This window comes from Canis lupus, chromosome 26 (assembly GCF_003254725.2).
Source record: "Canis lupus dingo isolate Sandy chromosome 26, ASM325472v2, whole genome shotgun sequence".
In the NCBI taxonomy this organism is placed as follows: domain Eukaryota; kingdom Metazoa; phylum Chordata; class Mammalia; order Carnivora; family Canidae; genus Canis; species Canis lupus.
Window position 1 is genome coordinate 26,120,488 of NC_064268.1, and position 25,474 is coordinate 26,145,961.

General features: G+C 45.3%; 1 protein-coding gene and 2 gene segments (V, D, J or C); all 3 read left to right on the plus strand.

Annotated features, from left to right (window-relative positions):
• Positions 1-4,148: 4,148 nt before the first annotated feature.
• On the plus strand, positions 4,149-4,577 carry LOC125753773 (immunoglobulin lambda variable 8-61-like). The segment is given in 2 exon segments: positions 4,149-4,194; positions 4,294-4,577. Coding segments are annotated over 2 exon segments (330 nt in total).
• A 3,444-nt stretch (positions 4,578-8,021) lies between these two features.
• On the plus strand, positions 8,022-16,525 carry LOC112676345 (60S ribosomal protein L12-like). The gene is given in 6 exon segments (XM_049102136.1): positions 8,022-8,075; positions 8,201-8,358; positions 10,313-10,364; positions 11,155-11,197; positions 15,934-16,125; positions 16,128-16,525. Coding segments are annotated over 6 exon segments (897 nt in total).
• A 4,672-nt stretch (positions 16,526-21,197) lies between these two features.
• Positions 21,198-21,812, plus strand: LOC112665554 (immunoglobulin lambda variable 1-40-like). The segment is given in 2 exon segments: positions 21,198-21,337; positions 21,430-21,812. Coding segments are annotated over 2 exon segments (426 nt in total).
• The last annotated feature ends 3,662 nt before the right edge of the window (positions 21,813-25,474 follow it).

The following is a 25,474-nucleotide window of genomic DNA, read 5'->3' on the forward strand; positions in this document are numbered from 1 at the left end:
ATGTCGGGCTCCCTGCATGGAGCCTGTTTCTCCCTCTGCCTGTGACCTTGCCTCTCTCTGTGTGTCTCTCTTGAATGAATAAATAAAAAATTTAAAATAAATAAATAAATAAATAAATAAATAAATAAATAAATAAATAAAAATTATAAGCCTTTTTGGAAAAAAATTCTTCTTTCCTAATATCCTCATTTAAACTGTATCCTACTAAAGAACACATATTGAAATTGTAGACCTCAGGACTTTAGAATATGACCTTCTATGGAAAAGGGGTTCTGCAGATATAACTGGTACAGATGTGGTGATGAAGGGGGTGGGGTGACCTCCTAATTCAATTGATTCCTGTGCTTGTAACATGACAGTCAGATGGAGTCAAGGAGGCATCCATGAGAGGGTGGAGACAGAGATTGTGGTTCTGCAGCTGCAGACAGCAATCCCCAAAAATTGTCTTCAAATTTCTTACAGTTATGAAGAGGCAAGAAGGACTCCTCTGCAGGTTCCAAACAGATCTGGCCACTCCCTACAAACTTTGGAGTTGTGTATGGACAGCAGAAATGCAGTTTTATTGTTTTAAGTCACCAATTTTGTGGTGCTTTATTATGGCAGCCCTGGGGGAAAAAAGTGTATCTAAAAACCAACATATAGATCTAGGAAATGTCACTAATAAGTGGATTACAACTGAACAATGAAATTATTTCTTAATTATAAAATTGGAAGATATTTAGTTTGACTTTATCCACTGAAATTGTCTGCTGAAATAGGATATCTCATACTTTGATGATGAGAGTATAAATTGCTCAATTTTGGAACATAAATTTTAAATGCTTTTCAAATATTAAAAATACATATGACCTGCATCAGTGTTACAAATGTTTGAAATTAATTCTAATGAAAATTATCTAGTTAATATACTCCAAGATAAATATACAGGTACATCTACTTAAGACATGTTACAATAACAAATAATTGAAACCAAAATGAATATTTCTTTGTGGAAAAGTTGCAAAATTATGGTAAATTATCCTATGAATTAATGATGAACTATGAATCAAAAGGAGAGCATCCTAATGCTTGTGAAGTATCCTAATGCTTGTTAAAAATCAGTGATTAGGGTACCCCTGGGTAGCTACAGCAGTTTAGCGCCTGCCTTCGGCTCAGGACATGATCCTGGGGTCCCAGGATCGATTCCCACTTCAGGATCCCTGCTCAAGCCTACTTCTCCCTCTGCCTGTGTCCCTGCCTCTCTCTCTGTTTCTCTCTCATGAATAAATAAATGAAATCTTTAAAAATATAGTTTATTTTATTTTTATTTTTTATTTTATGAGGGGGGCACTTGATGGGATGAGCACTGGGTGTTATTCTATATGTTGGCAAATTGAACATCAATAAACATTAAAGTAAAAAAATAAAAATAAAAAATATATAATATATTTTTAATAATTCAGTGATTATGTTGTATAAGGAGCAATGGAACTACAGCAAAAACAAAATTATGTTATGTAATATATACTGTGTGTGTATGTGTGGGAGTGTGTCTATATATATTACGAGAGCACATCTTCGAGACTCTTATCAGTCATCTCTTCAGGAAGTAAGTGGCAGTGGAACTGAGGGTGCACTGGTATCATATTAATTTTTGTAAAGGACTTTATTTATTTATTTATTTATTTATTTATTTATTTAAGATAATGAGTCAGTGAGAGAGCATGAGCAGTGAGATGATCAGAGGGAGAGGGAGAAACAGACTCCCTACTGAGCAAAGAGCCCAGTGCAAGGCTCTATCCTGGATTTCTGAGATCATAATCTGAACGGAAGGCAGACATCACCAGCTGATGTATGGAAGTGTCAAAACACTGTCTTATAAATTGAAACTTCTATAACACTGTATGTTAACTAACTGGAATTAAAATAAACCTTTTTTAAAAAAGAAAGGGGCTAGAAAAGTCAATTCAGGAATCGTGTGTTTCAACCTCTTTTATTTTATTGGTGCTGTTGCCAGTCTAGAAATGCTCAGGTAATTACAGGTGATCCTTTCCCTATGAAATTCATAGTTTATTTAAATCCAGAGATTATGAGGACACACACCAACTGAGCCACCCAGGCTTCTAATTTCAATTTTATAGACCATTTACAGTAATGTTATTTATTTATTTATTTATTTACTTATTTATTTATTTATTTATTTATTTATTTAAGATTTTATCTCTTTATTAAAGAGAGACACACATACACAAACGCACAGAGGCAGAGACACAGGCAGAGGGAGAAACAGGCTCCATGCAGGGAGTCCGACGTGCGACTTGATCCCGGTCTCCAGGATCATGCCCTGGGCTGAAGGCAGCGCTAAACCACTGAGCCACGTGGGCTGCCCAAGACCAATGTAATTTTATATCAACCTTTGTACTGAGCAAAATTACACAAGTAGACCAAAAATATCTTAAACGTCTCAACAAGTCATTACAAAATAAATCATGTAAAGGTAATATCCAGGAATAAATGAGAACCCACAGAAGTAACCAAAGGAAAAATGACATGTCATCCCTCAAAGCATGATATTCTTTTTTTTTTAATTTTATTTATTTATAATAGTCACAGAGAGAGAGAGAGAGGCGCAGAGACACAGGCAGAGGGAGAAACAGGCTCCATGCACCGGGAGCCCGACGTGGGATTTGATCCCGGGTCCCCAGGATCGTGCCCTGGGCCAAAGGCAGGCGCCAAACCGCTGTGCCACCCAGGGATCCCAAAGCATGATATTCTTGTTGCAAAGACAGAGATAAAAGCCAAGACATGCATCATGGAGGCTGATCAACCTAGCAGGAGACCCTGACAGCAACAGCAAAAACCAAGTAAGTCAGCCTATAAGGGTAATCCAAGAAGAATTATTACTCAGGTTGAACCAATGGGCTTCTCTAGAGACTTTAAATCTTGAGCTTACTTCAAGTGCATTAAGTCCCAGTAATGATACCAGGGACAAGGCAGATGCAAACTCCAGTGTCCGGAAAACCTGAAACATACTGAGACATAAATATTCCAGTTAGCTGTCCAATTGAGGGAATCGATGCCCTGCAAAAATGAATGGCTCAACCCCACAGAGCTGACCTGCTCATTCTACTGTCCTGGATGGTGACATCAGAGGTCCAACTGCAAAGGTCAGAGGTCCTTCTAGGAGGTCTGGGAAGGTTAATTCAGGCTGGGGACATAGTGTCTGAAGCCAGCAGGGGGTGTGAGTGGGCTGATCCTGAGACTCAGGGTCTGGGTGAGGAAGACCAAGAAAATCTATGACTGGGTCCTGCACACTAGAGGAAGCAAGTGGCTACCTCACTGTGGGTGACTTTCCTGCACCTAAGGCCTTGGAGCCACAAGAGCTCTCAGCTCTGAATCACACAGGCCTCATAATTCGTCCTCTACTACAGCATGGAGTAACCTGTCCAGACATGATTTTCATGGAATGATAGATGAACAGGACAATCATACAATACAATCAACAGCAGAACACAAAAGGGAATGGAGTTCAACATGCTCCATGAGCATCACTTGTTCACACAATGTCATCCTCATTTCTGATAAAGAGACATCCCTGTTCAGCTCCCCGGGGACTACCGCAGACCAGGTCCATGATTAACTGAGAGGAGACCACTGCCCTTACCTCTGTTACAGGGGCTCTGAGATTTCCAGTGTCCTCAATCTTGGAAGGGGCACTACTAAGACCCTCCAAGGACAGAAGAGGGAATGTCACTGGGGATGGAAGAAAATGTTCCAGGGATGGGTTAGGTTTGAGGTGAGGTAGATGTGGGGCCAGGAGGTGAGAACACACCCATCTCCTCATTCAGCTCTCAGGCTTTCCAGAGAAGAACCTTGGGACAGAGGTCACTAGAGACAGTATGGCGGTCATTTGCTGAAAGATGTCCTCCTGACACCCAGTGTCTCAGGTCACCCTGCAGTCACTTGTGCGTGTGAAGTCCCAGTATCTGCTCATTTCAAAGTCTCCTAGGGGACAGACATGCTGGTGACTCTCAGACAGGGATAGAGAGGAAGCTGATTTGCATGAAGTGCTTTCTTAACCTCATAGGACAAGAGACATGAAAAGGTCCAGAGACACCCCATTTCATCCCAGGAGTCTAAGGAGGCTGTAGTCTGTGAGGGTCCCCACCATGGCCTGGACAGTGTTTCTTCTTGGGCTCCTTGCCTATGGCTCAGGTCAGGGAAAAGAGTTTACATCTGAGGGGAGCTCTTAAAACAGGGACTCATTCGACCCTTGTCTCCCATATCAACACCTTTCTCTCCTCTTGAACTTAGGAGCAGCTTCTCAGACTGTGGTCACCCAAGATCCATCACTCTCAGTGTCTCCAGGAGGGACAGTCACACTCACATGTGGCCTCAGCTCTGGGTCAGTCTCTACAAGTAACTACCCCAGCTGGTACCAGCAGACCCAAGGCCGGGATCCTCGCATGCTTATCTACAGCACAAACAGCCACCCCTCTGGGGTCCCTAATTGCTTCACTAGATCCATCTCTGGGAAGAAAGCTGCCCTCACCATCACAGGAGCCCAGCCTGAGGATGAGACTATTATTGTTCACTAAATATGGGTAGTACATGTATACAGTGATTTAAATCTGTGGGAAGGTGCAGACAAAACCTCCTCATGGGCTCAGAAAAGCTCGGCTTTAAAGGCAGGAGAGAAAGTGAGATGTGAAAGAGTCAACACCACCATGGGAAGTGAAGCTCCCTGGCCCCATTCTCCTGTTCAGTGGTTCTTGGAAATGAACCCCATTTATCTCTCCCAGGGTGTATCCATCTCTCCAATGTGACCTTCCAAGACTGTGCTTTCTTGCTCCCTCTCTGTCTAAAATGTTGAGGAGTGGGGCTTCCTTTCCATTATACATAAACAAATACTGAGCCTCAATCGACAGTTTTTTTTAAATCAACAGTTTTCAATATGGTCTATTAAACATAGAGCCTTGGTAGATCTCATTTTATTCAGTAATTTGATGATGAGGACCAAATTCATATTTTCATCATGTGGAGCTTGATAAAAATATAATTCTCCATGTTATATTTCTAAATCAGAAACCATTCTCATTGTTCATAGATGTATATTTAACAAGCATTCCAAGATACTCGTATGCAAGATAGTGTTAAGAAGCGTCTGTTATTGTATTAATATGAAATTAGTTCTGAAAATATCCCCTTACATGTAAAGAGAGTAACATCTTCTAACTTAATCATTCCCACATCCCACTAACGATCCAAGAACACTGAGAAACAGATTCAAAATTGCAATCCATTTGTGGTCACAACAGCCTGCTTTGGAGCAGTGCATGCTGTGACATGAAGAGGTGAGGGACAACACGTAACCAGTAGATGTCAATGTGTAATTCAGCCTGGAGACTGTATGATTTGAGCATCATGGTTCCTGAAGACCGTGGGCTCTCAGGGAAATGTCAAGAGACATAGGATAGCATAATTATTATCTGTCTGATGGCTCCTTCTAAATAATGTTGTGCAACACTTGACATTATACTTGGATGGTTTCTGTTTGTTTTGCTTTAAAATATATTATATTTATTAAATATTACTAAAATTTCATTGTAATAAAATTAGTATTTTAGTTCTTTTTACATCAACAATGATATTAGGGGCACCTGAGTGGGTCATTTGGTTAAGCATCTGTCTTCAGCTCAGATCATAATCTTGGTGTCCTGGGATTGAGCCCCACATCCGGCTCCCTGCTCAGCTGTGAGCCTGCTTCTCCCTGGGCCTATGCCTGGCTCTCTTCCTGATTGTGTACACTCTCTAAAGTCAGAGATCACTCTGTCAAATACATAAATAAAATATTTAAAATAAAAAACAAAAGAAACAATGATATTAGAGGTAAATGAAAATTACAATCATATAAAGTGGAGCCACGGACATAATTTATGCACTGTAGATTATGTTTAAGGGATGAGGAATCACTTTGTTTAACTCATGCTCACCAGCACTTATACCAAATTATTTGTTCATATCTGCTGCTGCATCCTTGCCACAAAGATAACTCCAGGTTCAAAGGCTTCTCTAGAGAATCCCTTCAAACATTTAAGGAGGAAATAATGAGAATACTACAGAGAAGCAGGGAGGAATGAACAACTTTGAGTATACATTATAAAGCTTATTTTCCTCATTTATTATACCCAGACTCAAATTTCAAAATAAAAGATATTAAAAATCCATAAGTTTCATGAAGATAGGAACCGAAATATAATGAAATATTTGCAAATGCAATCTGACAGATTATCAAGAGTGGTCATTTTAGACATTTAATATGTGTAACACTTAAAATCAATCAACTTCTCAGGTATCCTGCTCAGGAGAGAGCCTGCTTCACCCACCCACCCGCCCCCCACTCAACTGTCTCTCTCTTACTATCCCAATTCTCTCTCTCAAATAAATAAATAAATCTTTTATAAAGATATAAAAGAAAATCAGGGCAACCCGGGTGGCTCAGCGGTTTAGCACCGCCTTCAGCCCAGGGTGTGATCCTGGAGACCCTGGATCGAGTCCCACGTTGGTCTCCTTCATGGAGCCTGCTTCTCCCTCTTCCTGTGTCTCTGCCTCTCTCTCTTTCTGTGTATCTCTCATGAAAAAATAAATAAAATCTTTAAAAAAGGAAAACAGTAAATGTAATACATTTTATAAGAGAATAAATTAAAAGATATGGCCATCTCAAGAAATGTACCATGACTCATCTGAAACATTTATCCTAAAGTTGTCTGAGGGAAGAATGTGATCAAGGTCATATATCTTTTACCTCAGGTCCTTATGAGCCTAGAGATTTCGTGACTATTTGCATATATACCAAAGTTGTTTGAGGCCCATTGAGAACATGATTTCTGCACGCCTATCCCATGCATGTGGAAACAATGATAAAACTTCACACTCATCTTCCAATTGAAGGAAAGCAAAGAGTACGAATCTACAAGTGAAAATAATTGGGTACACTTGATGGGATGAGCACTGGGTGTTATTGCTATATGTTGGCAAATTGAACTCCAATAAAAAGAAATTAAAAAAAGAAAGAAAATAATTGGGTACAATATAAACAGTGTGTGAAGCAACAAATATCCTGAGAGGAATGGGAAAACAAAAATGCACAGAAACCATGAATTTATGAGATATGTCTCACTTCCAAACCTAAAGAGCTATGTCTAATATTCACCAGTAAATGTTCCACCAGGCAAAGCTGTTTGCTTTTCACAAAACACTCGGTCATATCTGATCCCAAACTGATTGTAACAGCATCACTTGAACTTTAAAATCATTGCTGAACTGCTGTAAGCCAAGAAGCTTACTTCTGGACAGTATCCAACTCCAGCAATCCCTCATGATCTGCTACAAGCCCCTCAAACCAGCTCCACTGTCTTCTGATCAGTGATGCTTGACAGGATAAATACTTAACTTTCACCTTGTGGTAACTTCTCTGGTGACACCCGAATAGGTCATTTCTGTACATGTTTGTCTTTTCCATAGAAAACCATCACTTCAGAGAATGAGGAAGCAGAGTAATCGTGTGCAGTGTGTACGAATCATGGTATCTAGAGATCAGACATGGGACTGTGAATAGACATGGCCCTGATGAGCTGGTGAAGGCCCCTGGGATCCCAGGTCTTTAGTCCAAGGTGGGCTGGGTGCCTGTGACCAGTGGGGAGCTATGGGCCCGTGATCCCTACATAGCTGCTCAGTGAGGACCCTTCACTCTGTGTATTGGGCCCTGTGCTCCTTGTTGGGGCTCAGCAGCTGTGTCCTCTCAAGACTGGAGGAGTCCCCTAAGCAGACACTTGTATGTGGTCTCAGCAGGTGCATTGTCCAGGGCTCTCCCCAGGGGTGAAGCAACTCCCAACCTCCACAATGTGGTGTGAGCTGACCTCCAGCACCAGGGCTCAGGGAGGGGCTGGGAAATCACTAGATGGACTTCATTTGCATAGACACCCCTCTTGTAGAAAAGAGTGGAGGACAAAAAGAGGTCTGGGGCCCCACCTGGTGTGGGGATGGTCATCATCACCTGTACTCCTGTCTCTTGGTGTACTTCTCTCAGTGCACAGGTACAGACAGACAGGCCACACATACCAGGTCCCATTTCCTAGGCTCCATCAGCTCCTCTGGCTCAGATGTTGGGAAGTTTTGCTTTGGTCTCTGCTCCATTACACATAAGTGTCTGTGTTTGCAGGTCCCTGTCCCAGCCTGTGCTGACCCAGTCGCCCTCCCTCTCGGCATCTTTGGAACAACAGTCAGACTCACCTCTACCCTGATCAGTGGCTCCAGTGTTGGCAGCTATTACATCAACTGGTTCCAGAAGAAGCCACGGAGCCCTCCCCAGTATCTCCTGTACTACTACTTAGACTCAGATAAGCACCAGGGCTCTGGGGTCCCCAGCTGCTTCTCCTGATCCAAGGATGCCTCAGTCATTGGAGGGCACCCTCATCTCTGGGCTGCAGCCTGAGGACTAGACTGACCTTCGCTGTCTAATCGGAAACAATAATGCTTCTCACAGTGACACTGGCAGTTTGGGACATGGGACAAAATCCTTCATCTGTTCAGATGCTTCTTCCATGAAAATTTATAACGTGTAAAATAAGTAGTATATCTAACATGTACTTAAAAGTACCGTCTGGTTCATAATGAGCCTATTCTCAATTATCTCTTAAAGCTCTATATGTCCTCAGAAATAAGAAAACAAGAATAAAACAAAACACTTCCATGTGGTAACAGTCATGTTACTTGGGTTTCCAAATGTCATAAAACCAGAGTCTGTGCTACGAAGATTTTTTCTCCTGAAATGAGGACAATGAGCTTTTCCTTGACTTTATCTCCCTCAGAGGTCCAGGATCATCTAAACAGGGGGTGCAGTCCTCCCCAGCATGGATTCAGAACCTCCAGGGCTCAGAGCAGAGCCTTCCCTTCCCTCACAGGCTCCACTGCTTAGAAGTGACCAAAGTTCACTGTGTCTTAGGCCTGAACACTAGGATGTGGGATATTGTGTGAGGACACGGGTCGTAGGCAATTTCCATTCTCAGAGCTGGATGGGATCCCTCGCTCAGCACCTGAGGCTTGGGTTGTGCACTTGAGGAGAAGGGGGCCCGTCAAAGTAGGAATTTGGGGCCTATGGCCATGAACCATTTTATGGGCTATGAGATTTGGGGGATGTTGCACCATTACTGGGAAAATGCTCAGCCTGCCTCAGTGAAGTTGGTTGATGTGGGTGCATGAATGAACATTTGCTATAGCTGCCACCAGGTTGATGGAGACTCCTGTGTGTGGGTATCCTGAGCCCACAGGTACTGACTCTGTCTCCCTCTTCCCTTAGTCCCCATTGGAGCTTTTCCATAATCCAGGGCTGTAGGGGACGTGAATATCAAGAGTAAGAACTCTCCCATGTGTACATGTATCACTGCCCTAAGGAATCTCTTGATGACCCCAGATCCAAGGTCATCTTCTCTTTCACAAGAGCAGTAGAAACACAGGGGTTACCATGGCAATGTTACCACAGCTCTCAGGCAGAGATCCTATATTGTGACCCAGAACAGCACTGAGAGACCAGCCAGGGATTCAACCCTAATTTTCCAGGCCCAGGTGTGTTGACAAAAACGTCTTTGACCACCTTGGGCTGCAGCCTGGGGAGAGATTGATCATCATTGCTGTAGAGCCACATACGATCAACATCACCCAGATAAGTTCTGTTTCCCAGGGACATGTGATAACATCTACTCTTCACGTCCTTTATTTTCTTCTATTTATTTATTCATGAGAGACACACAGTGAGAGAGGAAAGACACAGGCAGAGGGGGAAGCAGGCTGCATGCAGAGAGCAAACGTGGGACTGGATCCCGGGTCTCCAGGATCACGCCCTGGGCTAAAGGCGGCGCTAAACCACTGAGCCACTTGGGCTGCCCTACTATTCACCTCTTATTCCATCACTCCCCTGTCCCAGCCTCTAAGCAACACAGGCTCAGAATCTGGCTTTGAATGCTTTGTATCTCACTAGAAACAGAATTGTTTAAATTTAAATTCCAGACTTGTTTAAATTCCAATGAAAATACCTCCTTTTGAAGATATTCATCTCCCAATGAAAAAATAGTTACATGGATTTCAGAAGCGATATGACCCACACTATTGCTGTGTTGGAATGAGAAGAAGGGCAGTTGTGCAAGATGTGTGACCCAGGGGAACCAGTTGGCATACTGCCTAGCCCTGCCTGTCCACTGGTACCATTCTAGGGATTTAGTGAGAATTCCCTGAGTTCTGGTATTTTGTGATAATGTTTTTCTCTCTTTCCTTTCAGATTGGAGCTTTGGGAGCTCCTGAATTACAGGATGCTGGGTCGTGTCATCCCAGTGAGCAGATGTGAACAGAACCCTTACCAAAAATGTACACAGAGAACAATTGCACCTGTGTAAAGATTTCCCACATGAAAAGTCACTGGGGGACTACACACCGAAACAGTGAGGTAGCAGCAGACTCCCATCAGCAAGGAGAAAATTCAATACCACGTCAACATCAGATGGTGCCCAGGATGTGGGGCAGCAGGAACTCTCCTTCACTGCTGGGGGGAATGCCAAATGTCCAAGCTGCTTGAGAACATAACTGGGTAGTTTCTTGCAGAGCTAAACGAAATATTTATTTATTTATTTATTTATTTATTTATTTATTTATTTATATTTACTTATTTCATATTTATTTATTTATTTACTTTTATTGGAGTTCAATTTGCCAACATATAGCATAACACCCAGTGCTCATCCCATCAAGTGCCCCCTCACTGCCCGTCACCCAGTCACCCTCAACACCTGCCCACCTCCCTTTCCACCACCCCTTTTTCTTTTCCTAGAGTTTGGAGTCTCCCATATTCTGTCTCCCTTTCTGATAATTCCTGCTCATTTTTTCTCCTTTCCCCCTTTTTCCCTTTCCGTATTTTTTATATTCCCCAAATGAATAAGACCATATTATGTTTGTCCTTCTCCGATTGACTTATTTCACTCAGCAGAATACCCTCCAGTTCCATTCATGTCAAAGCAAATGGTGGTTTTTGTCATTTCCAATGGCTGAGGAATATTCCATTGTATACATAGACCACATCTTCTTTATCCATTCATCTTTCGATGGACTCTGCGGCTCCATCCACAGTTTGGCTACTGTGGATATTGCTCCTATAAAAATTGGGGTGCAGGTATCCCAGAATTTCACTGCATCTGTGCCCTTGGGGTAAATCCCCAGCAGTGCAATTGCTGGGTCATAGGGCAGATCTATTTTTAATTCTTTGAGGAACCTCCACACAGTTTTCCAGAGTGGCTGCAACAGTTCACATTGCCACCAACAGTGCAAAAGGGCTCCCCTTTCTCCACATCTTTTCCAACATTTGTGGTTTCCTACCTTGTTAATTTTCCCCATTCTCACTGGTGTGAGTTGTTATCTAATTGTGGTTTTGATTTGAAGTTCCCTGATGGCAAGTGATGCAGAGCATTTTCTCACGTGCTTGTTGGCCATGTCTATGTCTTCCTCTGTGAGATTTCTGTTCCTGTCTTTTGCCCATTTCATGATTGGATTGTTTGTTTCTTTGGTGTTGAGTTTAACACGTTCTTTATAGATCTTGGATACTAGTCCTTTATCTGATACGTCTTTTGCAAATATCTTCTCCCATTCTGTAGGTTGCCTTTTAGTTTTGTGGACTCTTTCTTCTTTTTTTTAAAGATTTTATTTATAAAAAAAAAGATTTTATTTATTTATTCACGAGACACAGAGAGAGAGAGAGAGAGAGAGAGAGAGAGAAGCAGGCTCCAAGCAGGGAGCCCGACATGGGACTCAATCCTGGGTCTCCAGGATCAGTCCCTGAGCTGAAGGCAGCGCTAAACAGCTGAGCCAACTGGGCTGCATGTGGACTGTTTCTTTTTTTTTTATAATTTTTTTTATTTATTTATGATAGTCACAGAGAGAGAGAGAGAGGCAGAGACACAGGCAGAGGGAGAAGCAGGCTCCATGCACCGGCAGCCCGACGTGGGATTCGATCCCGGGTCTCCAGGATCCCGCCCTGGGCCAAAGGCAGGCGCCAAACCGCTGCGCCACCCAGGGATCCCATGGACTGTTTCTTTTGCTATGCAAAAGCTTCTTATCTTGATGAAGTCTCCATAGTTCATTTTTGCTTTTGTTTCTCTTGCCTTCATGGATGTATCTTTCAAGAAGCTACTGTGACCAAGTTCATGGTGAATAATTTTCTTAATGTGTTCTTGGATCCTATTGGGTAGTATCTTGTTGAGAATTTTTGCATCCATGTTCATCAGGGATATTGGTCTGTAATTCTCCTTTTTGTTGGGGTCTTTGTCTGGTTTTAGAATTAAGGTGATGCTGGCCTCATAGAACAAGTTTGGAACTGTTCCATCTCTTTCTATCTTTCCAAGCAACTTTAGTAGAATAGGTATCGTTTCTTCTTTAAACGTTTGATAGAATTCCCCTGGGAAGCCATCTGGCCCTGGACATTGTGTCTTGGGAGGTTTTTGATGACTGCTTCAATTTCCTCCCTGGTTATCGGCCTGTTCAGGTTTTTTGTTTCTTCCTGTTCCATTTTTGGTAGTTTGTGGTTTTCCAGAAATGCATCCATTTCTTCTAGATTGCCTAATTTATTGGCATATAGCTGCTCATAATGTTTTAAAATTGTTTGTATTTCCTTGGTATTAGTAGTGATCCCTCCTTTCTCATTCATGATTTGATTAATTTGAGTGTTTTCTCTCTTCTTTTTAATAAGGCTCACTAATGGTTTATCTATCTTATTAATTCTTTGAAAGAACCAACTCCTGTTTTTGTTAATCCATTCCACAGTTCTTCTGGTCTCTATTTAATTGGGTTCTGCTATAATCTATTAATTTCTTCTTCGTCTGGATGTAGGATCTATCTTCTGTTTCTTTCTCCAGCTCCTTTTGGTACAAGGTTAGCTTTTGTATTTGAGTTCTTTCCAGTTTTTGGATGGATGCTTGTATTGCGATATATTTCCCCCTCCGGACTCCTTTTGCTGTATCCCAAAGATTTTGAATGGTTGTATCTTCATTCTCAACAGTTTCCATGAATCTTTCTAATTCTTCCCTAATTTCCTGGTTGTCACTTTCTTCTTGTAGCAGGCTGGTCCTTAACCTCCATGTGTTTGAAATCCTTTCAAACTTCTTGTGATTTAGTTCTAGTTTCAAAGCATTCTGGTCTGAAAATATGCAGGGGACATTCTCAATCTTTAGTATTGATTAAGATCTGATATTTGACCCAGTATGTGGTCTATTTTGGAGAACGTTCCATGTGCACTTGAGAAGAATGCGTATTCAGTTGCGTTTGGATGTAAATTTCTATAAATATCTGTGAAATCCATCTGGTCCAGTGAATCATTTAAAGCTCTTGTTTCTTTGGAGGTGTTGTGCTTAGAAGATCTGTCGATTCTAGAAAGTGTTGTGTTCAAGACACCAAGTATAAGTGATTTATTATCTAAGTATGTCTTAACTTTGGTTATGAATTGATATCGTTGGCTGCTCCCACATTCGGGGCATAAATATTCATGAGTGTTAAGTCCTCTTGTTGGATAGATCCTTTAATTATGATATCATGTCCCTCCATCTCTTACTACAGTCTTTGGGATAAATTTTAATTTTTCTAATATAAGGATGGCTACCCCTGCTTTCTTTTGAGGATCATTTGAATGGTAAATGGTTCTTCAACCTTTTATTTTCAGGTTGCAGGTGTCCTTATGTCTACAAGGAGTCTCTTGTAGACAGAAAATAGGTGGGTCTTGCTTTTTTATCCAGTCTGAAACCCTGCGCCTTTTGATGGTGTCATTGAACTCATTCACGTTCAGATTTCCTGTTGAAAGTTATGAATTTAGTGTCATCAAGATACCTATTCAGTCCCTGTTTTTGTGGATTGTTCCCTTGGACTTCCTCTTTCTTTTACAGAGTCCCCCTTATTATTTCTTGCAGAGCTAGTTTGGTGGTCACATATTCTTTCAGTTCCTGCCTGTCTTGGAAGCTCTTTATCTCTCCTTCTATTCTGAATGATAACCTTGCTTGATCGAGTATTCTTGGCTGCATGTTCTTCTCATTTAGGACCCTGAATATATCCTGCCAGTCCTTTCTGGCCTGCCCGGTCTCTGTGGAGAGGTCTCCTGTTGACCTAATACTTTTCCCCATAAAGGTTAGGGATTTCTTGTCTCTTGCTGCTTTAAGGATTTTCCCTTTATCTTTGGTATTTGCAAGTTTCCCTATTGAATGTTGAGGTTTTGAATTTTGATTTTATTTTTTTGATTTTAGGGGGAATCTTTCTATCTCCTGGATCTGAATGCCTGTTTCCTTCCCAATGTTAGGGAAGTTCTCAGCTACGTTTGTTTTTTTCTTCTTTTATTTTATACTTATTTATATAGTTACACACAGAGAAAGAGAGAGCATAGGCAGAGGGAGAAGCAGGCTCCATGCACTGGGAGCCCGATGTGGGATTCGATCCCAGGTCTCCAGGATCGCGCCCTGGGCCAAAGGCAGGCGCTAAACCGCTGCGCCACCCAGGGATCCCCTCAGCTACGTTTTGTTCAAAGACACCTTCTGCTCCTCTATCCTTTTCATTGCCCTCTGGAACCCCAATTAAATGTATACAATGGAATATTACTCAGCTATTAGAAATGACAAATACCCACCATTTGCTTCAACGTGGATGGAACTGGAGGGTATTATGCTGAGTGAAGTAAGTCAGTCGGAGAAGGACAAACATTATATGTTCTCATTCATTTGGGGAATATAAATAATAGTGAAAGGGAAAATAAGGGAAGGGAGAAGAAATGTGTGGGAAATATCAGAAAGGGAGACAGAACGTAAAGACTGCTAACTCTGGGAAACGAACTAGGGGTGGTAGAAGGGGAGGAGGGCGGGGGGTGGGAGTGAATGGGTGACGGGCACTGGGTGTTATTCTGTATGTTAGTAAATTGAACACCAATAAAAATAAATAAATAAAAAAATAAAAAAATAAAAAAAAATGTAGACTTTTCCTGTTGAGGCCATCATTTATTTCCCTTAACCTTTCCTCATGATCTTTTCATAGGTTTTCTCTTTTTTCCTCAGCAGCCTTCCTTGCCATCAACTTGTCTTCTATGTCATTCACTTGTTCTTCTACCTCGTTAACCCTTGTCGTTAGGACCTCCAGTTTGGATTACATCTCATTTATTTGATTTTTATTTTCAGCCTGATTAGATCTAAATTCTCCAGTTATGTAGTCTCTTGAATCTTTTATGCTTTTATTTCCAGATCCACTAGTAGCTTTATCATTGTGCTTCTGAATTGGCTTTCTGACATCGAATTGTATAATTCGATGTCAGAAAGTCAATTGGAAAGGTACAAATATTATATGGTCTTATTCATTTGGGGAATATAAAAATTAGTGAAAGGGAATAAAGGGAAAAGTGAGAGAATGAGTGAAAATATCAGTGAGGGTGACAAAACATGAGAAATACCTAACTCTGTGAATTGAAGAAGGGGTAGTGGAAGGGGATTTGGGCGGGGAGTTGGGGTGACTTGGTGATGGGCACTGAGCGGGGTACTTGGGATGAACACTGGGAGTTATGCTATATGTTGGCAAATTGAACTCCAATAAAAAAATTTAAAAAAATACAAATTCTGTAACTCTGTGGGAGAGAGTACTGTTTCTGATTCTTTTGTGGTGAGTTCTTCCTTCTACTCATTTTGCTCAGTGCAGAGTGGCTAAAAGCAAGATGTACTGCAAAATGTAAGGAAAAAAATTAAAATAAGATATAACAAACAAAGAACAAAAAAACAAACCAAACCAAACCAAACAGAAACAAACAAACAAAAAAACCAAGGAGGGGTATCCTCTGTTCTATATATTGTAAGTCCCTGAACTTCCCCTGGAGCTTTCCAGCACTGCTTGGTCAAGAACTTGCTCTTCCGCTTTTGGCTGGGAGGAGGCAAAGGTGCAACTGTATTTGGTCCTCCCGAATCCGGGTTCATCCAACACCAGCTGCCTCCACTATTCCTCCTAAGTTCAATCCCAAAGAGATCAAAGTCGTGTTCCTGAGGTGCACCAGTGGTGAGGTCGGTGCCACATCTGCCCTGGCCCCGAAGATCAGCTGCTGGGTCTGTCTCCAAAAAAGGTTGTTTATGACATCGTCAAGACAACTGGTTATTGGAAGGGTATAAGGATTACAGTGAAACTGATCATTCAGAACAGACAGGCCCAGATTGAAGTGGTACCTTCTGCCTCTGCCCTGATTATCAAAGCCCTCAAGGAACCACCAAGAGACAGAAAAAAGCAGAAAAACATTAAGCACAGTGGAAATATCACTTTTGATGAGCTTGTCAATATTGCCCAACAGACGCGACACGGATCTCTAGCCAGAGAATACTCTAGAACCATTAAAGAGATCCTGGGGACTGCCCAGTCTGTGGGCTGCAATGTTGGTGGGTGTAACCCTCATGACATCATAGATGAAATCAATAGCTATGCAGTTGAATGCTCAGAGAGTTGACCACAAAGGAAAATATTTTAATAAAGGATCATTTGACAAAAAAAAAAAAAAAGGACTTGCTCTTCCCCTGTCCTTCCAGCTGGTTCTAGCAGAGGGGCCTGTTGTGCTGACTCTCAGGTGTGTGCACTTGGGGAGCTGTCCTGCCCCCTGCCAGGTCATGTCTCAGTGGGAGCTGTTTATCCTGTGAAGTCCCTGTTCCCTGGAAGCCTTGCTCTGTCTGTGGCACAAGGTGACACCAGGAGGAACAACAGCAGAGGCGGCTGTCAGCTCCCCAGCCCTAGAGTCAGCTCCTGCAGTAACTACCGCAGCTCTCAGTCCGCAGGGGTCTGGATGCTCCTGGGCAGGGCCGCTGATCTGCTCAGGTCGGGGCCTCCGGCGGCAGGTGTCCTTGCTGTCCTGGGCGCTCCCGCCCCCGCCTATCACGGGGGGAGGCGGGATTCTGGGCTGTGTCCCTGGCGCCCTGGGCTCCCGGGCCTGCTTTGCTGGAATCACGTTCCTGGCAGCACAGCCCCCTCTGCAGAGCCTCCACCCGAGCCCCTCCGAGATGCTCCCGAGCTGCGGAGCGCACTGCAGCCCTTAGGGAGCTCAGCCATGGGGTGTGGTGCTCTCCCCAGGTGCAGGGGCTCTGTTTGTGCCCCCAGGAGCCTGAGGGCATCCCCGCCCTCCTGGGGTCCTGCTCCAACTCCCTACGAGCGACTGTCCATCCAGGAAGGTTGGTGCAGCTCCTGTGGGCGGGGCTCTCCTGATCCGGGGGCGCTGTCCCAGCCTCAGCCCGGCTCCTCGGGGACACTCCCCCTTGGATGCCTTTTTTCTTTATTTCTTTTTTCCCTGTCTTCATACCTTGATAGAACCATGAACTCTTCTCACCGTAGCATTCCAGCTGTTCTTTCTTTAAATCTCAGACTGAATTCGTAGGTTTTCAGGATGATTTGAAGATTATCTAGGTAAGTGGGTGGGGACAGGTGAATTGGGGACCCTACTCTTCCGCCATCTTCAGTAGTATATATAATTTCCATGTTTCAACACAATCCTAATAAGGGGATTTCTCAGCAAAATATGTGAAAAAAAATGAGGTTTGTCCATAAAAGAAAAGATTCGAAAAAAAAAAGAAAAGAAAAGAAAAGATTCTGTACAGGGAGACATGAATGATGGAGACAATGAGTGAGGGTCTGAATATGTCCCTACAGTGTAGACTGTATGCTAATACAATATGGCCTGTTGTGAGCCACACTAGGGCTCATCTGTGAACACACTGTGCTTCTTGGATTTGTCACTGATACAACAAATATGTTGGTACAAAACAAACAAGGAGTAGTGGAAGGGAAGGTGGGTGGGGGAATGGGGTGACTGGGTGATGGGCAATGAGGGGGGCACTTGACGGATGAGCACTGGGTGTCATACTATATGTTGGTAAATAGAACTCCAATAAAAAATACACAAAAATGAACAAAAACGGGAGGTTAAAATGCAAATACATTTCTGTGAGAACATGTGGAACTCATGCTTCTAATGCCCAAGAGATGGAACCCATTCTGATAGTCAGACCTGTCCATGCCAATGAGGAAGGAACTGGTGAGCCCTGGAAACCAGCTGGGCTCTCAGGGCTTTGGGCCTTGCCGAGGTGTGTGCCCTGTGACCAGGAGAGGGCGCTGAGGGACTGCCCTGTGGTCCCTACAGGGCTGCTCAGTGAGGACGCTTCATTCAGGGTGCCTGGGCCTGAGAACTGGTTTATGAGCTCCCTGATGGGGACTCAGCATCTGTGGCCCCTCTGGCCTGGCAGTCTCCCCTGGGGACCTGTGTGTAGTCTCAGCAGGTGCTTCCCCCCAGGGCTGTCCCCAGGGCTGAAGCCACCTCCATCCTCCTCAGTGTGTTGTGAGCAGAGCTCCAGGAGGGGCTGGGCAGTGTGTGTTGTGAGCAGGGCCCAGGGAGGGGCTGGGCAGTCAGTGGGTGGCGCCCATGTGCATGGACAGTCCCTCCTGTGGCAGAGGGTGGAGGGGAAGAGGAGGCCTGGGGCAGCCCAGCCCATGAAGGGGACCAGGGACTGTGTCACCCTGGCCTGGGATCTTTAATATTCATTCTACTCTGTAGTGCACAGGTCAGGACTGACCTCAGGGACACAGAGCCACTGTCAGCCTACTTCAGTTGGTCTAGCTTAGAGGTTTGAGGAAATTCAGTCTGGTCCCTGCTCCATCACCCATGAATGTGTCTGCAGGTTCCCCGTCCCAGCCTGTGCTGACCCAGCGCCCTCCCTCTCTGCATCCTGGGAAATAACAACCAGACTCACCTGCACTCTGAGCAGCGGCTGCAGCGGTGGCCATACAGTGGTTCCAGCAGCAAGGAAGCCTCCTGAGTACCTGCTGACGTTCTACTGAGACTCACCAGGGCTCTAGGGTCCCCAGCCACTTCTCTGGTTTCAAGGACACCACGGCCAATGCAGGGCACTCAGATGGCTGTGAAGTTCATACAACAGGGTCCTCATGGGGACTCATGGGCACCCCTTCAGGTTTTCCTGCCTGCATGATCAGACACATGATATAATCATAAGGTTAAAAAAAGAGATAAATGATTCTATAAAATGTTTTTAAATGTCTATTTAAATGAAAGCCAAAGTCATTTTTTTAAACGTTTTATTTATTTATTCATTAGACACATAGAGAGAGGGGCAGAGACAGAGTCAGAGGGTGAAGCAGGGTCCTCGCAGGAAGCCTGATGCAGGTCTTGATCCCAGTACCCTGGAATAATGACCTGAGCCAAGGGCAGATACTCAAGCACTGAGCCACCAGGTGTCACTGCACGGAGGTTTTAAATGCAACTTCCATCGTTATTCTCCAAGCAGTACGCACAGATCTGTGAACAATATACTCCTAATTCCACCTGTGTCTTCACAGTGACGTCATCATTGAGTCTTAGTCAATGCATATTGAGAAGATTTTCTTAAAAAGAACATTCAGGACTGTGGGTTGCCGGGGTCGGTAAAGGATCTCAAGATGGCTGGGCGAAAACTTGCTCTAAAAACCATTGACTGGGTAGCTTTTGTGGAGATCATACCCCGAAACCAGAAGGCCATTGCCAACTCCCTGAAATCCTGGAATGAGATACTTACCCCCAGGTTGGCTACTCTTCCTGAGAAACCACCTGCTACCGACTGGGCTTACTACAAGGCCAATGTGGCAAAGGCTGGCTTGGTAGGTGACTTTGAGAAGTTTAATGCCCTGAAGGTTCCTGTGCCAGAGGATAAATACACTGTCCAGGTGGATGCTGAGGAAAAAGAAGATGTGAAAAGCTGTGCTGAGTTTTTGTCCCTCTCAAAGGCCAGGATTGAAGAATATGAAAAAGAGCTGGAGACAATGAAGAACATAATTCCATTTGATCAGATGACCATTGAGGACCTGAATGAAGTCTTCCCAAAAACCAAATTAGACAAGAAGAAGTATCCCTATTGACCTCACAAGCCAGTTGAAAATTTATAAACTTGAGTTGAGGAGAAAGACCTGGCTCTCATATTATAAACGTTGGACATTAAAAATAATGATATGGAAAAAAATTCATCCAATTTATGTGCACAGTTGGTCTAGGGGGTGACCAATATGCAATCTCTTCCTCTGGATTCTTGGCAGAAATTCTCCAGCTGTCACATCTTCCCGCTAAAACACCCTGGCACATCTGCCCCTTGTGCTCTGAGGTCAGTGGCACACACACAACCTCACATGGCAGGGCTCCTGTGGACCTGTGTCCATGTGCAGGGAAGACAGACCCTAGGAGGGAGTCCCTGCCCACAGGGTGGGGAGAACTAATATTTAAAACAGGTGAAAACAGTGAAAGATGACAACGATGTTCAGTGTGTAACCTTTCCAGGAAAGCACACGAGGGCTTCCACCCACTACCTGGAAAATCTAGCTCCCTGGGTCTTCAGTATTTCTGGAAACTCAGAGAAGGAGAGGGCTGCAACTAGAGTCATAATATAGGAGGAAGGTCTCAGCATCCTGCGCAGAAGAGGCCACTTGTACACGGGGACCCTTCACTCCTCTGGATGTGACAGTGATGTCAGACAAATTGGTGTAGACACCATCTCAGTCCTGAGTGGCCCATGAAAATCCAAGGGATTTGTGGTAGAAACACAGAGATGGAGAGAGAGGCAGTGACATAGGCAGAGGGAGAAGCAGGCTCCCTGCACAGAGCCTGATGGGGGGCTTGATCCCAGGACTCCAGGATCATACCCTGAGCCAAAGACAGACACTTAACCCCTGAGTGACCCAGGAGTCCCTCACACCAAGAAATGAGAGTGTAGCCTAAAATCTATGCCACATTCAGGGGAGACCACATGTGGGGAGACTCGTCCAGATCATAGGAGGAGAGTGGTCAGAGCTCTGGAGACAGGACCTGTGTCCCATGGCCAACTGATCCCCATGTCATGCAGGGTGAGGTGGTGTCAGGATGCCAGAACACAGTTGAGACTTATTTCTGAGGGCTCAGGCTGGATCAGAGCTGGGAACACCACCTGGCACTGACTGTGACCTCTGCTCAGGGCTCACAGCTGGGACCTCCTGAACCGCACACCAGCCCCAAGCCCCTCCTCTGCCCAACCCCCCTGACATCCTCAGGCAGAGGGACCTGACCCAGGACCAGGGAGGGGTCAGAGAGCTGGGGTCTCATTTGCATGGGAGGGCCCCTCCCTCTCTCAGAGGATGAAGAGTTGAAGGTAGAGATGAGGGGAGGCTCTGCTCAGCTGTGGGCCACTGAAGACAGAATCAGTGATGACCTCCACCATGGGCTGGTCCCCTCTCCTCCTCACCCTCCTCGCTCACTGCACAGGTGACTGGATGTGGGACAAGGGGAAGGGCCCTGGGAGGACATGTGGGTTCCAGACTCCAGCATCACCCTGTCTATTTCTCTCTTTCTTGCAGGTTCCTGGGCCCAGTCTGTGCTGACTCAGCCAGCCTCAGTGTCTGGGTCCCTGGGCCAGAGGGTCACCATCTCCTGCACTGGAAGCAGCTCCAACATCGGTAGATATAGTGTTGGCTGGTTCCAGCAGCTCCCGGGAAAAGGCCCCAGAACCGTCATCTATAGTAGTAGTAACCGACCCTCAGGGGTCCCTGATCGATTCTCTGGCTCCAGGTCAGGCAGCACAGCAACCCTGACCATCTCTGGGCTCCAGGCTGAGGATGAAGCTGATTATTACTGCTCATCCTATGACAGCAGTCTCAGTGGTGGCACAGTACTCCAGGCGTGTGGGGAAGTGAGACAAAAACCCACTTACCCATCTGCAAAGTGAGTGAGCGCCCCAGCAGCTGCCTGCTTAGGATTCCCCTGGGTTTCTGCTCATTCTTCAGTTGATGCCCTGAACACAGGTGCATCTTGGGGACCTCCTGGAAATGGCACCTGCTTCATCATCTCTGACCTCAGAGTATCTCAGAGTAGCCCATTGTGCACAGAGGGTGTCAAAGGAATGAGAAAGTTTTGCCTTTGGGATCAGGGACTGGTTCTTTTAGGCTAGAGTACATTCACTTGTCATCTTCTGATTTCTCAGTAAAAGAAACACTCTTAGGCCACGAAGCTATCATGGTCCTTCATCCCCATCCCTGCTCTGCTGATGCACATGTCAGCTTTTTTTGCATCTGGGAACATTGTTGCCTTAGCTTCAACCAGAGGACGAGTTCTTCTTATTATTTGATGATTGCATGCAACACATAAATTAATGGCACACTCAGAAATATAAAAGGAAAAAAAAAGACTTTCTAGAAAATCCCCACATGAATGTTTATGGAAAATTTATTCATAATCAATACAATTCAAAGGAATAAAAAATCTTCACACTTTTTTTAATACCAGCTTTTATTAAATGACCAGACTTGGGGGATTCCTGGGTGGCTCAGCGGTTTGGCTGATCTGCACAATCACCCGACATGTGGTCTCCCATGACTGCGGCATAGATTTTAGGCTACACTCTCATTTCTCGGTGTGAGGGACTCCTGGGTTAAGCGTCTGTCTTTGGCCCAGGGCACGATCCTGGAGTCCTGGGACCGAGTCCCACATTGGGCTCCCGGCATGGAGACTGCTTCTCCCTCTGTCTGTGTCTTTGCTTCTCTCTCTCTCTCTCTCTCTGTGTGTGTGTGTGTCTATCATAACTAAATAAATAAATCTTTAAAAAAAAAATAAAATGACCAGACTTGAAATAACGAAGATTTACTCCAACCTGATGTATAGTCGTAGAGGGTGATATTAGTCAACATTTAAAGAAATAAGTTCTTAAATTCAAAAACATGCATGAATATTAACTGCACATTTCTTCAGGATGAATAACATATAAAAGGCTAAATTCCACATCATGGGAATTTCATTGTATTTTGGAAGAGGCGGGAATCTAGAGTTGGTAAGGAGGCCAGGGATTGACAGCAGGTGGAAGAAGGAGGGTGAGTGTGGGAGGCAACTGTATTTGTGGTGATGTCACTCTCCTACAGGGCACTGGGATGGTGGCTGCACCACAGTGCTGTGTTGTCACAGCTCAGTAAACTGGACCCCAGAGCCACAGCTCCTTCATGCAGGCAGAGAATGTCTTCTAGGAGTCTGGGGTCCATGACAGCTCACAGGGAATATCATCTCATCCACTTCTCCAAGGAGGTGTGACCCTTGTCCCCAAAGGGGGAGGACAGGAAGGTGGAGACCTCAGGGAGTGTGAACAGGAAATTTGAAAAGGGAGCAAGGAAACTGCACGTGAGCCCCTTAGGATGACAGAGTGTGTCCCCTGGGCTGAGGGCTCAGTCCTTGTCATGTGTCAGGGCCGGGCCTGGAATTGAACCGTAACGTCCAAGGTCATAGGTGATGGTAGACATCGTTGTCCCTTCAGGAACAGAAGGTCCTGTGTTGTGAGAGTCTCAACCTCTCCATAGCAAGTGTGGAGATCGGACCCGCCCTTATGGTTCTGGAGACGATTGCCCTAGGACACTGGATACAGCTACAACACTGATAGTTTGAAAACTAATGGTTGATTATTTATAAACCTGCAAATTACAGCACACACCTGGGGCCACAGACAGAGGTCATCGTAGAGACAGAGCGAGCTTGTATCCTCCCCCCCCAGGAGAGTGGACAGAGGCTCAGCTGACAGAGGAGCTGGGGTGAGAGACAGAGACAGAGAGAGACAGAGACCAGGCCTCGAGGACCCACCTTGGAGTCCATGGGGGCAGCATCCCTGATGTCTTTGTCCATGTGCTCCCTGCCCTGGGGATGGTCCTGACCCCAAGCCTCACTCTAATCCTGGAGAAGCAGTGGAGCAGTGGGGACAGTAGGAGACAGTCGCCAGGAAGGAGCCACAGCAGGGGGTTCTGAGCCATTTGGAGTCATTAGGTGCAGCCTCAGGAGGGTGGGTGGGACCTGGGTATGGCCTGTCCTCCATGCACAAGGTTTGGGGACCCACAGCACTGGAGGCAGAGGGCTCTGCTCTGCAATCCTCTTCCCTCATCTCAGCCAGTGTGGACCAGGACTGGGGCAGCAGGAGCCTGGAAGCCTGTCCCTCAGCTCCATGGGATGCTGTGCATCCCTTGCCTGAGTCTGGGCCCAGGTCCCACCTGCTGTCAGCCTCAGAAACCCTGAGCTCAGAGGGGTTACATTACAGGCACCAGGAGAGGACCTGGGAGTGGGGAGCAGTGACCAAGATGATACTTTCCTCCCTCTGGGGGCTGAAAGGTTGAGAAAGATCCCCAAGCTCTGCTGCCCTGTGGCTGGGATCCTGGGGCTGTGCATTTCAAGGCAGAGGTTGGGGTTCTCCACCCCATTTCTTCATGACCCCCATATCCCGGGCACTGCAGCCTGACCTTGGACATTCAGGTCATGTTCCTCCATGACTCCTCATTCTGCTGGGCTGTAAAGGTCTGCAAACCCCCAACACATGGTCACTGGCCTCAACCCTCCTGGAACATTTTTATGTGGGAGACGAGGAGGGGCATATGTCTTATCATTGACACCTGGCTCACCTCTGGGGACCTGGAGCAGAGGGGAAGACTAACATCACCACACACTGCAGGGATGATGCAGGGAAGGCCCCCTGAGCCAGCCTGGACTGAGGGACGCTGCCTCCTGGACATCTGTCCCCTGTCCCGTACCCAGGGAAGGGGTCCAGGGTACCAATCTAGGCTCCTGTCCCCCTACACGACACATACACCACAGGGCCTGCTCACCAGGGCTGCATACCTGCCTCAGGCTATGGGCACTGATCCTGACGCTCAAGGTCAGGGTCTCCCATTTCTGAGCTAGGAATTCAGTGTTTGTGCTCCTTCCCTAGATCTTCTACTCCTACATGCTCAGAGAAGCCTCTCCCTACCTGAGGCTCCCCTGCAGTGACAGCAGCACCTCTGAAGGGCCTGGCATAGCAGAGACCCCAGTTCACACAGTCCTCTTTCCCGCTTCCCTCCCCGCCTTCTCCTGGGACCACAGCCACCAGCATCCCCTCCGGCTGTGCTCCTGCTTCAGGTGCTCTGCCCTGACACCTGGTTATCTTCAGTCCTGCCCTGTTCTGTCCCCCCTCCTATCCCCCGGGGCCACAGGTTCACCAGGTGGTGATGCTTTTGTTAAATCACCACCTCCCATCATGGTTTGAAGATCTTTATGCATTGTTTTAATATTTTAATATTTTCTTCGATGACTCTTTGTGCAGAACACCGCCACTCCTCTCTTGAGATTAATATGAAAGGCCGTCCCATGAGGAGCTCCCTAAATGTTCCATGGGTTAGGATAGGCTCAGTCTTTTGCAGGATTTATGTTTTGTAGACATTCCCTCCTCTCACAGGAGTGCTTATTTTGTAAGGACTCTTCCCTCCATGTGGGAAGCTCTCAAATCACAGACGCTGTATCCATGTTCTTTACAGCAGACCATGCAGGGTGCTCCACCCAGTCCTTCAGGTCACTGGTGAGTGCTGGGATCACAGCTCTGGATGTTACCTTCAGGACACTGAG